General features: G+C 57.5%; 1 protein-coding gene across 4 annotated transcripts in view; it reads right to left on the bottom strand.

Annotated features, from left to right (window-relative positions):
- The window catches only part of CAPN5 (calpain 5), a 56407-nt gene that overhangs the window by 28979 nt on the left and 10163 nt on the right, over nt 1-17265 (bottom strand). For 2 of the 4 annotated variants that reach the window (XM_027979566.2, XM_027979567.3), the window contains exons 2-3: nt 11094-11319; nt 3265-3396 (exon numbers count right to left, since the gene is read on the bottom strand). In XM_027979566.2, coding sequence (XP_027835367.1) covers nt 3265-3396; nt 11094-11258 — 297 coding nt within the window. In that variant the 5' untranslated portion in view covers nt 11259-11319. Of the gene's footprint in view, nt 1-3264; nt 3397-11093; nt 11320-11480; nt 11531-15531; nt 15681-17265 lie in introns of those variants that run through there. The other 2 variants (XM_042233293.2, XM_042233294.2) reach the window with 2 other exon arrangements.

Below are 17265 nucleotides of genomic sequence, written 5' to 3'. Positions count from 1 at the left end.
GTCCATGGGGTCGCACAGAGTCGGACACAGCTGAAGTGACTTGCTGCTAAGTCGCTTCAGTCATGTCCGACTCTCTGCGACCTCATAGACGGCAGCCCACCAGGCTCCCCCGTCCCTGGGATTCTCCAGGCAAGAACACTGGAGTGGGCTGCCATTTCCTTCTCCAATGCATGAAAGTAAAAAGTGAAAGCGAAGTCGCTCAGTCACAAAAGACTGCTCGGCCCCGCCCCCAGGTGCCTCCCCCAGGCCCTGGCCCAAGATGCCCAGCTCCCACCACTCACTCTCAGACACCCAGGCACCCCACTGAGTTTCTCCTCCTGCTCTACTCCAGCCAGGGGGGCAGCTGACTACTCCTGGGCACCCTATGGCTCAGCACAGGGATCAAACCTGCCCCCGCGCCCAAGCCAGGCTCCTGGGGAGGTGAACTCACCTGGTGTAGGCCAGGCCAGGCTAATGGCAAATGCCCCACCCCACTCTCACATCCTGACTTCTGGTCCACAAAACCTGGTCACCTGAAGTCCACTGCCCTGCCCTCAGGGAACACACAGTCATGTTGCGGAGGCAATAATGCCCCCACTGAGGATCCCATGGGGTGGGGGGTGCTGCTGTCAAGAAGTGTCCAGCAGAACAGGGAAACAGGTGGAAGCCCAGAGGAGGGGCAACATACGGGGTGGGCATTCAATGCACACAGGTTGCCACAAAGCGCCATGGACTTACCCCCACTCCCAGCCCATGAGTTCCTCTAACCCCGCCCCCACCCTGGGGACGGGAAAGACCAGCTTTACACAGAGGTCGTGCACAGGAATGTGACCTGCCCCAGGTCACACAACTCAAGAAACCCAACCAGAATCACACCCAGGTTTGGCCGGTTCAACTCCTGCGCCTGCTGGCCCCAGGCTCTGTCCAATACTCAAGGTAAAGGGGCGGCTCCCTGGAGAAGGGGGTACATGTGTCAAGGGTGTGATGTGTCTGAGGCTCAGCACCCCCAGAGTGTGAGGTAGGAGGGGGAGCAAGGGTGCACCCCGCCCCATTCCATGAAGAAAACAGGGCGGGTCAGGGGAGGCCCTGCAGGGCAACAGGCCCAGCAAGTGCGGGGTGACAACAGATAGGGCCCAGTCAGCAGGGACAGGACGGGAGGCAAACAGTAATGAGCTCCCCGGGGCCTCGTGCCTCCTGCCAGGGCCCAGGGGCTCTCACCACAGCAGCACCAGAAGGCAGAGCGCAATTAGTCCAGCGCAGCCCGCCCTGCCCCAACCTCCCGGGGACCCAAGCTCCTGGAGATTTCACCCTCGAAGCCTCCAGACCAGTCAGGTGGGTGCCCTGAAACACCCTGCAGGAAGAACCTGCTGCCCAGAGCTAAACACAGGTCTGCCCGCGGTCACACAGCATCAATGACAGGCCTCTTGTCTGTGGGTCCAGGGCCCCCTTTTCCGCTTACTAGGCGGGGAGCTTCACCAGCGGCCAGGCACAGGGCAGGCCCATAGCGAGCTGGGGCTTCTCTCTACAAATAACCAGACAGGCCATTCCCCAGGAAGGACACAGAGGGCCAGGCTCTGGCCCCACTGAAAGCCCCCAGGAAGCCTGAGACAGCAAGGCCCGCTGTGGGGCTGCTTGCCAGTCATGAGGTCCAACAGTTTGGGGAAGGGCTGGGTTCTCAAAACTTTCTTGAGCTCTCTCTGTGCCAGGCTCCTGCTGGGCTCAGAGAGAAGATATAAGTTAGACCAGCTCTGCCCCTGGGGAGCTCACCTCAAGAGGGGAGATCAAAGATAAACAGGCAATTACAGGGCAGAGGGGAGGCGTGGGGCCAGCCCCACAGGTTCCCAAGCGCCACTACCAGCCCCAGACTGAGCCCTCCCTGACTTGGAGGCTGCACACCTTGCTCTGGGTTCAGAGAAGGGGGCTGGAGCCTGGAGGGGGAGGGGGAGGGCAACTCTCCCCCCAGAGAACAGCACCGGGCCCCCACCCTCTCTGGGCCATGAGGCTCTTGGAGGCCCTCCCAGCTCGGATGCCCCTTGACTGCCCACGTCAACGGGTTCAGCAGTGGCCTCTGCTGAGGGCCCTAGGGCAAAAAGCTCCCCGTATCCCACAGGACCACTGGGGCCAGGTCCCAGGCATGCCCGCTCAGGGTGGCTGTGAGAGGTCACACCCCTGTTCAGAAGACGTGACAAGAGGTCACCTACGACAGTCCCAGCCTGGAGCGAGGGCACGGCGCCCTCTAGAGGCTGAGGGACGATTTGCGACAAGAACAAACACCTGCTCCTTGCACCCTGCTTGCACCCAGGATGGGAATCTGAATTATCACAGCACTGGCTCCCGCAGGCGCCACTCCCCCAGCACCGCACTGTGCAAGGCCCTTTAAGGGCAGTGCCTCCTTCTACCCTCACAGCTGCCCGAGAGGGAGCTACTCTGATACCCTAGCTTTTTGGATGAGTAACCTGAGGCTAATTATAAAGCTAAGAAATGGCGAGGCTGGGACTCCCACCTGAGCCCAGAAGACTCAGGTGCCCGGTGCTCTTAAGCCCTGCTCTACAGAAAAAGCAGGAAGGATAGGAATGAGAAAGGGGCAATGACTTGTATTTGCTGGGGTGGGAACCCAGGAGGCAGTCCCCGTCAATGATTGTTTAGCAATCACAACTCCAGCTTCCCAGCCTCCCCACCTCCCCAGGAAGGAACGCTGTTGGATTAAAGAGCTGCACCACCAAATGCATCCACAAGAGGGCAAAGTGTCGGGACCTCGAGCCCATTCTTTGCACCGGAAAACCCGATCATCCTGGTCCAGAACACTGGCTGCTTGGATCCATGAATCACAACAAGGGATGGTCTGCTGATCACTCCCGCTGAACAAGTGAGAAGAGTGAGGCCCCAAGAAGGACAAGGACTGGCCAAGGTACACAGCAGATCCTGACAGGGTCTCCTGAGCCCCAGGTAGTGGTGGCTCCACACGGCACGATTTAGGCAGCTTCCACATTTCACAGGTGCCTATTGTACCAAGTGGCTCCAGGGACACCGTGGGCCCCCAAAGAGTCACAAGGGAATGTGTCAGAATTGGGAGCTATAGATTCCCAGCACCCACCCCTGAGTGGCAGGGGAGTGGAAGGCAATTCTGAGGTTCAGCCAATACTGGGGAGCCCCAGCATCACCCCACCCCTGCCCAAGCTGTCATCAAGTCTCACCTACTCATTCAGGCCCCACCTCCCCCATCTGGTGGTGAGGGCGCCAGGCTGATTAAGTCTCCCCAGCACTCCAACCCTACCCAGGCCTCACCTTTTGCCACAGTGACTCACGGGAAGCGAGGGATGAGCAGGCCGCCACAAACCAGCAGTTGCCCACCTGGCCCTGGTGCAGGTCGTGGGAGCTGATGCCGTCCACAAAGAGGCGGGGGTCCTCACAGATGTCCTGCGGAGAAGCCAAGAGGAGACCTCACTGTCTGAGTGGGAGATCCGCTGCCTGCCCTGGACAACTGGGGCCCTGTGTCAAGTCTCTCCAAACCCAGCTTCCCCTAGGGCTGCTCTGAAAGCCCTTCTCCCGTCCCCTGGCTCTGTTCCTCTGCCAGAGTCTGGATGATGAGCAAATGCTGTGGAAGGACTTCGGGGGGCTGGACCAGGGCCACCACCTTCCTCCTGCCCGCTGTGGTCTTCCCTGACCAGCAAGGACTCAGTGTCCATCATCCGCCAGCACCAGCAGCCCTGTGGGCCCATCCCTGCCAGCTTTCAGGGGCCCGTGATCCCCAGGTGGGGCAAGGTACGGGGCAGAAACATACCATAATGACACATGATGAGTGCAAAGGGCGGGGAGAAGCGGGGAGACAGACGGCCGTGCCAGAGCCCATCTGGGCGCATCCTCGGACTGTCTCACTTGACCTTCACCCCATCCAAGCAGTGCAGCCCTGGTTTTGTTTTCATTTTATTTCTTTTTTATGTTTTCTTTTTTTTATTGTGATAAAAGTCACATAACATGAAACATAGCATTTTAACAATATTTAACTGTATGGTTCAGAGGCATTAAGTACATTCACACTGCTGGGCAACTTTCACTATCATCCATCTCCCAGACTTTTCACCTTCCTAAACTGAAATTCTAGCCTCATTAAACACTTAACTCCCCACCCTCCCTCCCCATCACCCCACCTGGCCCCTGGGGCATCTACCAATGTACTTTCTGACTCTATGAATTTGACTCTTCTAGATATCTCCTATAAATGTGGCCTTCCTATTCCATTTTATGGATAAGGAATGGAGATTCAGAGAGAGGCAGTGACTTTCAAGGGCACACAGCAAGCCAATGCCAAGCAGAACTAAGCAGATACCCTCAGAGGGCCTCCCCAGACCCGTCCTCCTCACCCATCAGCTTCTTCACTCTACAGCTCACTCTCCAAGGAGGGGAGGGGAGGGGCGACAATAGGGGGTGGGGAGGTAAACACTGGGGCATGCCTTCCTTCCTGCTGGCACCATGATCTATCCTCACCATGCATGGTCCTGAGAAGTGGGCACTGTGCTCATTTTACAGATGAGGAAACTGAGGCCCAGAGAGGCTGAACAACATGTTACAGCCACACAGCACAAGCCTGCTTCCACTTCAGCGGCTGCGCCTAAACCAGTTCAGTGTCCACAAAGCTACTGAGGTCCTACCGCAAGCAGCCAGCAGAGGGTAGCAGAGTCAGGAAGACAGACTTCAAATTCCTGCTGTGCAACTTTGGGCCAGTGGCTTAACCTCTCTGAGCCTCCCGTTTCCTACCCTGTGCAAAGGAGGCAGACTATTACGCTTGCAGGGCTTTGTGAGGATTCCACAGGTCACAGAGGCAGGGGGAAAGTGAAAGTGAAAGTGTTAGTCACTCATCCAGCTCTCTGTGACCCCATGGACTGTAGCCCACCATGTGCCTCTGTCCATGAAATTCTCCAGGCAAGAATACTGGAGTGGGCTGAGGCAGGGGAACACGGGGCAAAGAGCTATCAGCTCTTCTAAGGTGTTCAGGACTCCTGCTGCCACCTCTGCCTGGGAAAATTAAGAGTTTGGCAGGGCCAGACTGAGGGCACGAGCACTCCAGATGGGATTTCAGGGTGACCTAGGGCCAAGCTGCAAGGCAGCTCCCCCAGAGTACAGACCGTGGACTGCGGGGTGCAACAGATCTGCGTAACACTGCCCCAGGTCATGGAAACCCATTGAGGCTGGAAACACAGTGAGCTCTCCAGAAGCCCTCCTTATCTTATCTCCCAGGCCCAGCCAGAGGAAGCCATGACTCAGCATCTGCCTCCTGGGGTCAGCAGGACAAGTGTGGAGGGAGGCTTCATACCTGGAGGACCCAGTCATACCCCCACCATGGGAAGAGACAGCTGCTGCCTGGCATCCCAGGAAGTGATCTCCAAGGCACCCCTCCCCCTGCTGGGCCCTGCCCAGAGACTGGACCACCCGTTCCACAGACGAGGATGCCAAGGTCAGGCAGCGGGTGGTGACGTGCAGGGTCACGGGTCAAGCGGACCAATGAGACAGAGCCCAGCCCTTGGGACGGAGCTCTCCTCCTCACTAAGCCGCGCTGCCAAGGCAGCCTGTGGGCAGGCCCAGCCATCCCTGCCTGGCCCTCCCGCCCCAGAACAGGGCTCTGGCCCCTGGGAGAGACTGAGCTTGGGGGGTGAGGAGCCCTGGCTCCAGTCTCAGCCCTGCCCTGTGAGGGAGCACAGACTGGGGGCAAACCCTCCAGTCCGGGAGGGAGCAGAGAAGAGGAGGTGGTCTAGGGTGTGTTCCTGTTACCAGGAGAGGCGTGGGTCTGCCAGCTTAAGACAGAGAAACCACTAGAGGTTGGAGGCACCCGGGGCCACCATGGGACACCCTGAACAGAACAATCAGAAACAGCCTGCAATGACTGGGCACCAGTTGTGTGCCTAGCTGTGCAGAACAATCCTGTGAGATAGGTATCTCCAATTTACAGATGAGGAAACCAAGGCACAGAGAGATTAAGTCATCTTGAAAGGCCATGGAGAAAGAGGTGAACTGGGATTCCAGTCCAGACAGTTAGCTCCGGAGCCTCCATCTGGACCAGGGCTTGTGAGTGACAAAGCCACTGTCCCTTCCCCATCCCCCTGCACCTGTCCTCAGCCCAGTGTGGGGGCCTTGCTATATGGCAATAAGCCCAAGGGGTCAGGGGCAGCGCAGACCCTCACCAGTGTCACTATGGAGCCTGACTTCTCAAGACCCATGTCTGTCCTCCGACCTGTCCTGGGCCATCAGCTAGGCACGGAGCAGAGCCAGTCAGAAAATCCCCAGCCCACAGGCAGGGCCCTGGAGGAGAAGTCTGAGGGTAACCCTCTACATGAGCCCAGCAGTGATAGCAGGAACACGGGGAGAGATCAAAGGAGACTGCCTGGAGGTGGTGACGCCGGCAGAGCAAGCATGGAGGGGACTGAGGGCAGGGAGGCTCCAGAGGGGAAAGGAATGGAAACTCCTAATTCCCCCCCAAGACAGGATCTAGCCACAGCCTGGAGACAGATGCCGCTTCTGACAACATCAGCCCCCTGTGCTCCCTCCCATTGCTGTCCACACTGAGGTTCACCTTGGGAGTCTCCCCACCAGCCTGCGAGCTCCAGGGCCAGGTCCAGGCCTGGCTCTGCCCACCGCCAGTGTCAGGGGAGGGCTTGGCAGGTTCTGGGCCAGGCCACCCCTAGGGCTGGGATGACCGCTCCTCTGTGGTCAGTGGACCTCTCTGTGAGGCCCGGCCCCCTGCTCCTGTGGCCACCTCTCACCTCTTGGTCCCTCCCAGCCTATTAGACCACCTCCACAGGCTACAGGTCACAGCCCATAACCACCTCCTCCCTGAACCTGAACTTCAGGTTTCCAGGCCTGGTGTAGAAAGAGGGGGGCAGCTAGTCAGCAGGTGCGGGGCACCCTCGGCCCCTCTGCCCTCACCCTTCTGATCGTCCATCCACCTTCACCCCGGTCACCTCCCTCTCGGAATCTAAGATCATAACCAGAATCAATTAGACAACCGGGGAAACTGAGGCCCAGGAAGAAAGTGGGACCTCTGCCTGGGATGGAAAGCAGGGCAGAGGTTACAGCTGGTGCCCTGTTGCCTCTGCCACAGACCTGCCTCCCCAGCAATCCCCTCCTCAAAGGCCACCCCACAAGCGCCCTGGAGGGGTCGTTCCCAGGCAGGGCAGAGGCCCCGGTGGCTGGACTCAGCACAAAGTGCTCATCTCACGTCATAAAGGAGCCTACTGCTCAGTGCAGCCGGGGAGCAGGGTCTCCTCCAGGTGCTGGTGTGAGTCTGAGCCCCAGACACAGGGCTGGAGACCACCAGGCCACCACGCGAGAATCTGGGAGGTTCCAAAACTGACATCTGTTTGTGGGACCCGGAGTTGTCCCTTTCTTGATTCCAAAGGACCTGAGATTGGGGTCCTTATCTCTTATCCCCAGAGACTGGGGACAGCAGAGTATGGGGGACATGGCGGGGTCTACCCCACAGGGTGGAGAAGCGGCTGTACTAAGCCCTCGGGCCTGAGAAAAGAGGAAGCCCCCCTCCATCTACCCATCCCCTTGGGTTTCCCCGAGTCACAGGCCTTCTGCTCCAGTCTCTTATCTCCTCTTATCTCCCCGGTTAGGTCCCTGAGGGAGGCGCCCAGCAAATATTTATTGAATGGTAAAGAACCAAGGAACACTGGAGCTGGGAGGAGGTGTGGGCCGAGGCAGGTGCCTTGGGTGGGACTGAATCGGACCAGAGAGCGCACAGGAGGTGGGGCTTCCGAGCAGGACTGACTCTGGGTCCCCAGCACCAGGCTCGCTGGAGCAGGTGGTCGAGGGCAGGAAGTTTGTCATCTGCCTCTGGTGTGTCTAATAGCACAAGTACCTCAAGACTCTCAACCTCCAGACACCAGGGGAAGGAAGAACTCCTCCCCATTCACAGAGCAGGAAGCTGAGGCCCGGGGAGGAAAGTGACTCGTTCAAGGTCACACCTCCTGGAGAGTAGGGCTGAGGCCATCTGGCTCCACGGCCAGCTTCCTCATTCCATTTCGGGGGAAAGAGGAGGGAGGCTGGCAGGCAGGGCGGCTGACTGAGGAGATCCCCCAAGAGCAGACAGGCCACAATACCAGACTAAGGATACCAGACTCACATCAAGAGAAGGAGCTGGGGGTGTGACAGGAGTGAAAACAGCTTCCCCTGGGCCTTCCAGAAAGTTGGGTTTTTGCTCTATTTGTAAACAGTCAGGTCACAGGACCCAGGAAGTGGAACTGCACAGAAACGTGGCGGCTTTGGGCCAAAGTTCCATCTCACTGGCCCAGGGCCAAACAGCTGCGAGTTAATGGTCACCCCACCGGGCTGGCCCTGCCACACCCACCCGGGACAAGGGCACGGCTTCCGGCTGCACCAACCCCATGTCCTGTGTCCTGTGCATGGAGCAGGGCTGTGTACACACGCCCATCCCTCACACCCGGGTCCACACTGTCTCACCCCCTCATTGCACACCACTCAGCAGTGCCTTCCAAACCAGAACTGACCCCCCCCTCTACTGCCCCTGGCCCCCACTCTGTCACCTCCTTCTCAATACCAACTGCCACACGCTGCCTGTCACCCGCCTCCACATCCAGCCCTCGACAGGCAGGGCAGCTCGGTTCCTCCGCTTTGCATGTCTGTGGAGGACTGGGCACCAAGCCCGATGAGGAGGGCAGTGCAGGAGAGTGTGCAAGGCAGGACTCCCGAACTGGCAGGCAGAGAGCCCAGAGAGGGCAGGTGACTCCACCAGGGTCACACAGCAAGAGGCTGCTGAGCCCAGGCAGCCTGGCGTTTCCTCTTCTCACTGTATCAAGCCCAACCATCCCGGCCGTGCCTCAGCAGCTTCCTTCCAGAGCCACAGGATCTAAAATGCCTGGGTGATGGCCAGAGGGCAGGAGAGGGCCAGCAGGCGGGCCACGAGGGAGTGGGGTCAGAGGAGGGCAGAGGGCTCCAGTGTCTCCCCTCCACCGAAAGCCTCACAAAGGCCTTGTGAGGCCGACCTCCTTCCCACCCACCAAACAAAGAGGAGGGAGGAGGCATGGGGGTTGGGAATGCGCCAAGGACAGGAGTCTCAGGCCAGCCAGGAGGCGGCTAGGAGCTCAGAGAACTTCAAGGCAGTGCAGCTCATGGTGTGGAAGTCCTTGGGGCACTAGGGAGGCTCTCTCTGGAACTGGGCAGGTGGGCCAGGGGAAGCAAGACTGCTGGGTCCCCGGCTGGCTCTGCTCCCGGCTCCCTGAGTGATCGAAGCAGGTGCCCACCCTTCTTGGACTCAGCTTCCCTACCTCATAAGTATCCTAGTCCAAGAAAACAGGATTTGCTGCCTTGGAAGGGACTTGAGAGCCTAGCCTATGAGAGGAACATTAAAAACTAAACTTCACTTTCCCCAAACGCCCAGGGGGCTGGAGGGAACTTCGTAAAGTGCAAATCTGCCGTGAAAACGCTGTTGAGAATCTGGCCTGTGATTCCCGCTGCCTCAGAGCACAGCTGGCCTGGCTCAGCTCCATCAAGCCCAGGGCCCCAGACCTCCTCTCCCCTTACTCCCAAATAAGCCTGAGGACTTTCAAGCTCAGGTCTTTCTCACACCATACCCTCTCACCCTTCAGCTCTGCGATGCCTCCTGTGAGTACCTCTGAGTACCGGACAGGGGGGTCTCCCTGGCTCCAGGCACCCAGGTCCATCACTGTCTCCAACACTGAGTCCCTCTGGTGTGAACAACTCTGTGTCACCAGCATGGCTGCGGGCACTGGAGGGAGGATGCTTGTGGTGCAGCACAGAGAGGGGACCTGGGGCAGTGGCCTTCAGCAGCCTCTCGGTGGTCACCCAGGCCCCTGGGGCACCCACTCTCACACTCAGGAATCATGGTTAAAGAGGATGAGATCACGCCATGAGGCCAGATACTTCTGTTCAACACATTCCAGCCTCAGCGACCCAGGCCAAGACAGAGGGAGCCGCCAGCCAGATGCTCCATAATTCACCGATTCCAACAGTAATGATGACAGCTGTCTTATGGGTGCCAGGCCCTGTGCCAGACTTTCATGCATCATCTCTTTAAATGCTCACAACAAGTCTATGCAGTGCTTTTATTTTTTACTACTACTATTATTACTAATTAACCATCATAATAAAATCCTTTCCATGTACAGCAAGTAACTATTTCAAAATCACTATAAAAATCACTGACAATAATCAGCAAAGTAAATTTCTTCTACTTGAATGTCACTCTAATTGTACTAGAAAAACGTCACATTCACATCACCTCATTTTTATCCCCAAAACAACCCTGGGTGGCAGAACAGAGGGCCGCACCTCCCTCATAAGGAAGCTGAGTTCCAGGGAGGGGGTGAGGTCCTGGCTGGGCAGTGGTGGCTACAGAATTGAGGGCCATTCTCCTGGCTCCCTTAAATTAAAAGACACTTGCTCCTTGGAAGGAAAGCTGTGACAAACCTAGATAGCGTACTAAAAAGCAGAGCCATCACTTTACTGACAAAAGTCCTTATAGTCAAAGCTATGCTGTTTCCAGTAGTCATGCCCGGATGTGAGAGTCAGACCATAAAGAAGGCTGAGCACCAAAGAATCAATGCTTTCAAACTGTAGTGCTAGAGAAGACTCTTGAGAGTCCTTTGGACAGCAAGGAGAGCAAATCAATCAATACTAAAGGAAATCAACCCTGAATATTCATTAGAAGGACTAATGCTGAAGCTGAAGCTCTAATACTTTGGCCACCTGATGCAAAGAGTCAACTCATTGGAAAAGATCCTGATGCTGGGAAAAATTGAAGGCAGGAGGAGAGGAGGGCGACAGAGGATAAGATGGTTGGATGGCATCACTGACTCAATGGACATGAATTTGAGCAAACTAGGAGATAGTGAAGGACAGGGCAGCCTGGCATGCTGCAGTCCATGGGGTTGCAAAGAGTTGGACATGACTGAGCAACGGAACAACTCCTGGCTCCCTATCCAGATGCAATCTGACAACAGGAAGGCCGTGCATCAGCCCCTCCACTTTCTCTGTCACCTGGGGCCTCGGAGGGACCCCTCCCAGCCATCCACTGTCCCTTGCAGACTAGGTGGGTCTAGGCCTGCCTGTCTCAGCTCCAGTTCAGACCAGACACTGACCTTGGGCCGCTTCCACCTAACGGTGGGCCCTGGGCTGCCCTTATAGTAGAGCGAGTCGTCGGTGGCGGGGAAGTTGGGGTCCTCAAAGAGCACCTTCCTACGCAGACAGGCCCGTTTCAGGGCTGAGTAGTTCTGGTCCTCATAGGGCTTCACACAGGAGAACATGGTGATTGCTGCCCCAGGAGGCGAGGCTGAGACGAGGCAGCAGAGGGCAGCTTCCGAGCACCTGGAAGGACAGAAGATCAGATCATCACTTCCTGAGAACTTGAGCCCCACAGGACCCTGAAGGAGGTGGTCCCCGAGTACTCCCTCCCCTCCACCCTGGAAAGTGGGCATCTTCATCCCCATTGTGCGGGCCACAGTTGAGGCTCAGAGAGGGGAAGAGACCTGCCCGAGGTCACACAGCTGCTAGAAGCAAAGCAGGAAGAGCAATGACTGGCCTGACTCCACAGCCTGAATTTCCTTATTTGTGATGCTCAGCGGTGAAGCCAGGCCCACAAGCCGACAGGGTGTAAACACAATGGCGATCAGGGCTGCCTGGACGCACCCATCTCCTCCCTTTCTTTGTTCCACCAGCCTTTCTAGACCCCCCGGGCAGAGTCAGACTAGTGGTGATCCAGCAGCCCCCTGGCTAGTGGCACACCCTCAGGAAGTGTTGTTAGTCGCTCAGTTGTGTGTGACTCTGCGACCCCACGAACTGTATGTCGCCTGCCAGGGTCCTCTGTCCATGCAATCCTCCAGGCAAGAATACTGGAGTAGGTTACCATTTCCTTCTCCAGGAGGTCTTCCTGACCCAGGGATCGAACGCGGGTCTCCTGTATTGACAGGCAGATTCTTTACGTCTGTCGGGCGAGTGTATACCCCTCGGTTCTGTCTCATCACTACAAAGATCTGGGGTGACGGACATTAAAGCCCTTGGCATGTCACAGCTCTCGGGTCTTGGACAGGCCATGTCATAGTTCTCAGCTCTCGAACGGACCGTGTTATAGCTCTTAGACAAATCAGTGTTACAGCTCCACATTACAGCTCTATTTTATTTAGATAATAACAGGAAAATCCATCCTGGAGGCGTGAGGGCATGTCAACCCAAAGACGGAAGAGAAGAGCGACCCAGCTTGCGGGGATTGGGGGGGCGGGGCAGAGTCCCAGCCCTTTGGCTCCTCTTTTTATTTGTTTTTTCCCCGCCCCGGGCCTGCCCTATGTAAATTGGGTTAGCCAGGAGTGTTGTTTGTTCTACCTGAGGTCCAATCTTCCTTTGTTCTATTTTCGCGGGCTTCTCTCTTTTAGCCACCACTATTCTGTACTCCTTTTCCCTGTTCTAACTACTTAACACGTCTGAGCCACAGGGAAGCCCCCAGAGTCACGAGATCATCTCTGTCCTGCGTGGAAAACCCTCGGCCCTGGAGACCCCGCCAGCCGTCAATCAGTCACTAGCCTCCTCCTTCCAGGGCTCTCTGCCTTCTTAATCGCACTTCTGGAATCAAGGTTTCCAGTCCCGCAGGGAGCGCTCTCCTTAATCCTGGTGACCTTACCTCCCCTGACAACCCTCAATCTCACCTTGTGACCTTCCAATTCCAAAGCCAGACTCCCACACAGCCTCCCAGATCCTGTAGCACCTCACACATCTGAAGAGTCAGTCTCCTTTCCTGGAATTCAAGGGTGTCTAGCACTGGTCCTGACCCATCTCCCTCTCTGACCTCTCCTCCCTCTCAAAGAAAGTGTTAAGTCGTCAGTCGTGTCTGACTCTTTGCAACACCATGGACTGTAGCCTGCCAGTCTCCTCTGTCCAAGGAATTCTCCAGACAAGAGGGTTGCCATGCCCTCCCTCCAGGGGATCTTCCCGACCCAGGGATTGGACTTGGGTCTCCCGCATTGCAGGCAGATTCTTTACTGTGAGCCACCATGGAAGCCCCCTCAGGGGGTTCCCTAAGGGCTACACCAAGCCCAGGGCTACACCATGCTCACCCCCTATGGCTAATGACCCTGATATCCCTGTGTTCAGCTTAGACCCTTCACCTAGGCCCCCCTAGATGAGGACCAGCAGGTCCATTTCTTATGAGGGCCAAATCCCACAGCAGAGTCTGGGCTTGAGTCCACGTGCGGCCCCAATGCAGAGGGCACTGCACCACGAGCATCCTCCCTTCAGCGCCCGCAGTCCAGCACCCTAACCTTGCAGCCATGTGCTGACCAAACACAGGAGACACAGACGGGACTGACGTGGCCAGGAAAGGGCTCCGGGAGGGGAGGGAGCAGCAGCAAGTGCCCTGACAGATGCTGAGACAGCCAGGCGCCTGACCCCATCTCCACCCCATCTCCGCCCATGTAGCTCAGACCCCATCTGGCAGCTCCATGGCCCCCGGAGCCTACTTACCAGGCAGCCTGCTCAGGGCAGCACCGTAAGCCCCACTCCCCAAAGACACAGGCCCTGACTTCCCAGCACGGCTGAGGGAAACCGAGGCAAGGCAAGCTGGCTTCTAGAGCATGAGTTCGAGAGCACGACTGATGTGGGTGTCAGTCCCAGCTGTACCCTTCGCCCACCGTGAGGCCTTGAACAAGTCACTCAGCCTCTCTGATTCCCCATTTTCTCACCTCCATATTAGGAACAATATTGCCTCAGTAACTGGAAGATGCCAGTATAATTCACCAAAGGCTGAGGAGACTGATTAGCAGGCCAGAGAGAAGAGGAAGAAGGAGACAAGCCCCCTCGCATTCTCAGGAGAGACCCTCGTGTCTCTGGCACCTGCCCTGTGCAAAGCACCTGGCTAGAGGTCTACATTTAAGATCCGCTGGGTAAGCCTTTCACTGTTGCCATCTTTCAGAAAAGAGAACTGAGGCTCAGTGCAGGGAGGCGACGTGCCCAAGTTCCACAGCAGAGTCTGGACTTGAACCCATATCCTCTGACTTTGGAGCCTCCACCTTAGCTTGGTGACCCCAAAGTGCAGGAGAAAGGGAATGAGTGCCGGGCCAGGCAGGGCTCACCCCACACACACTCTGGCTTAGCCAGGCCCGTGGGAAGGGAAAGATGAGGGGATTCAATGGAGAGGAGAGACAGGAAAGGAAGGAGGTGAGACTGGGCAGTGAGAGCGGAACACAGGTGGGCAGGGAGAGCAGGGCTGACGGTCCCTGCTGCTGAGGGTCGAGGGCTGGCTCGTCCTCTGCTCTGGACCCGCAGCCACTTCATCTTCCGCCCATACATCGTCCTGGGCCCGCTTGTCCCACAGCTGTGTGACCTCAGGCCAACCTCTCACCCTCTCTGGCCATTCCTCTACCCTGCCCCTTCTCACCCACCCTCCCAGCGTCGTCGGAGGCCTGCAGGAAAGAGACGTGAGCCTGGAGAGCCAGACCCTGGGCTCTGGCACACAGCCACCAGGAGCGCCATTAGCATCCCAGTTTCCGGTAGGACCTGCTCAGGAAGCAATTTAAGCTGCAAGAATTAGATCAAAGAAGCTGAAAGCAGGAGGAGCCCAGAAATCAGCTCCAGCAATTCCAGTGTTCAGAGCCCAGAGAACCCAGGGAGGAGGAGCGAGCTGGCCGAGGTCACACAGCCGGGCGGTGGAGAGTGAAGGTTCTGGCCTCCCTCCAGGCCTCTCAGCGGCCAACACGCTGGGAAGGTTTGCTCCTGAGGATAGAAGGGAGGTGCAGGCCTAGAGGGGGAAAGCTCGGCCGGGCCCAGGGCCAGAAGATCAGGGGCCAGGCCTGGCTGGCAGAGGGTCTGACCCAGTTCAGCCATCTCTCCAGCCTCACCCCTGCCCGCCAGGCTGACCCTGGCCTCCTTAGGCCAGCCTCTCTGGCCCTGGCTTCCGCACAGGCCACACTTCCGGCCGACTGCCCTCCTGCACCCTTCACCTGCCCCAAGGTCACCTCCCACTCTATCCACTGGGTCAACACCTCAAGCCTCTGAGCTTTGCTTCCTCCCTGTAGTTCCAGGCATAACCACTGATGGCACAGATAAACCAGCCACCAGGAAAACGAGCTTCCAAACCCCGGCCTCTGCTCTCTGGGTCTGAGCCAGGGGCACGTCCTGTCTTCTGCACTATTACACTGTGTTGGAGGCACCACCCGGACAGCCTGAGCCTCTAGCTGCCCGCTAGCCTGCCCTCTTCCCTCTGCCCCTCCCCGTCTCCCCGAGCCCTGCCCCTCCCAGTTCTCCACCTGGAGCCTAAGCTCCCACAAGCTCCTCGCAGACCACTCAGGGCCGCTGGACACACTGTTCCATCCACACGGGCACACCTGGAGAGCTCCTGGTTGCCTGTCAAGACTTGGCCCAAGTGCCTCCCACATGCCTGACACTGTCCCTCCTTCCACCCCGACAGTCCCGGGACCCCCGTGACAGCACCTGCTGCCTACCCCATCTGCACATGACTTATCTGCCTCCCAGCCTGCAGCCCTCCAGGACACAGCCCATGTCCAGCTCCTCTCTGTGTCCCTAACGGCCAACCTTAGGGAGCAGGTTCAGTGAATTCGGGCTGAGTGCGCCAACACAGGTGATGCGGGAGGAATTCCTTCCCAGATGGGAAAAACAGGTTCAAAGAGGGGCCAGGACTCCCAAGGGAGACCAGCTTGCCGCTTCAGAGCCGCACCAGCTCTAGGTCTCCTGAAGGCCAAGGTTCACTAGATGGGGCCTCTATCTCTCTCTCTCCCCTCCTGCTCCTGACTGTCCCGGGAAGATATGGCTAAAGCCCTGGTGCTCTCAGCTGGTCCCCCTAAGCTGTGAAAGCTGGACAAGCCATGTCGCCTCTCTGGTCTTCATGGCCCTTGTCTGGGAGGAAGAGATAACGCACCAAGGCCTGTGGGAGGATCAAATGAGACAGGGCCGCATGAAACAGGAACATCACTTTCTGTCCATTGTGTGCTGTGCCCCCAGGGGTGTCAGCACGGCTGTCTGTGGCTCTTCTACAACGTGCCTCCCCAGACAGGAAGGTCACAACAGTTCAGGGTTCCTGTCCCCACGGAATGTCATGGTCTAGTGCAGCCCACAGACACAGGCAGAACAGAATATGCGTCATTTCAGAGGTTCCAGCAAGAGGGACACAAAGAGGCCTTCACAAGGCCTGGGCCCAGAAGTCAGCTGTGCTTCGGGAGAGAAAGGCCACTCCAGGCAGAGGGAACCGCTCAAGCGAAGTCTCAGAGGCAGAGAAGTACCAGGCAACTCAGATGCAGCCTGGCACAGTGGAGTCCTGTGGATGGAGACCAGGGGCGCTGACCTCAGTCAGAACAAGGGCACAGGACCACCTGCCAGGGAGCTCAGAGAACACAGTCTTCCAGTAGGTCATTTATCCGGCAGCCACTCCTGAGTTTGAATCCCAGCTGCATGACTTAGCTCTGTGTATCCTTGGGTAAGTTGCTAACCCCTCTGCGCTGCTGCTGTCAGTCCCTCCTGGTTCCAGTCTCTGGGGTGGCATCGGCCCTCCAGGAGCTCTGTCTAGCTTCACCTTGGAAACAGTGTGTACTACCTTCCGGGAGGGCTGGCCAGATCTGCTGTCCCTGGGCCTGCTGGAGGTGGTGGGGACAGGCCAGCGGTACATGGGCAGAGTAAGGGCTCATCTTGCAGCAGGCCACACAGAGCCAGCTGGGGGCGGGGACCCGATACCACTGAGCCTTCCCTGGACAGTTCAGCCACTGCAGCCAGGGGAAAAACAGGAGAGAGTTTTAGTCTCATTTTTTAGATGAGGACATCAAGGAGCATGTACAAAACCTGCAGCCCGTCAGCTGGACCCCAAGCCTCCAGCCTTTCCCCAGGCACGCTCTGGCTTAGCACTGGGATCATTTCAGGGGGCGTTCTAAAATGCTTTGTGCTGTGCTTAGTCACTCAACTGTGTCTGACTCTTTGAGACCCCATGGACTGCAGCCCGCCAGGCTCCTCTATCCATGGGGATTCTCCAGGCAAGAATTCCCTGGAGTGGGTTGCCATTCCCTCCTCCAGGGGAATCTTCCCAACCCAGGGATCGAACCCAGTCTCCCGCATTGCAGGCACATTCTTTACCATCTGAGACACGAGGGAAGCCCATGTGGCAATAACTGTCAGTAAGAAAGTCATTCCCTGCAAGGAGAACTCAGTTTGGTCCAGCGAATCTTGATTCCCTCACAGCCCTTGCTCATATACTTAACAAAAGAGGAGCCAGGCCCAGGCTCAGAGCAACAGCACCAGGCTGGAACTGAATGGATTTTTCTG

The sequence above is a fragment of the Ovis aries genome, chromosome 15 (genome assembly GCF_016772045.2).
Source record: "Ovis aries strain OAR_USU_Benz2616 breed Rambouillet chromosome 15, ARS-UI_Ramb_v3.0, whole genome shotgun sequence".
NCBI lineage: Eukaryota > Metazoa > Chordata > Mammalia > Artiodactyla > Bovidae > Ovis > Ovis aries.
This window is presented reverse-complemented; position numbering and strand designations above follow the sequence as displayed.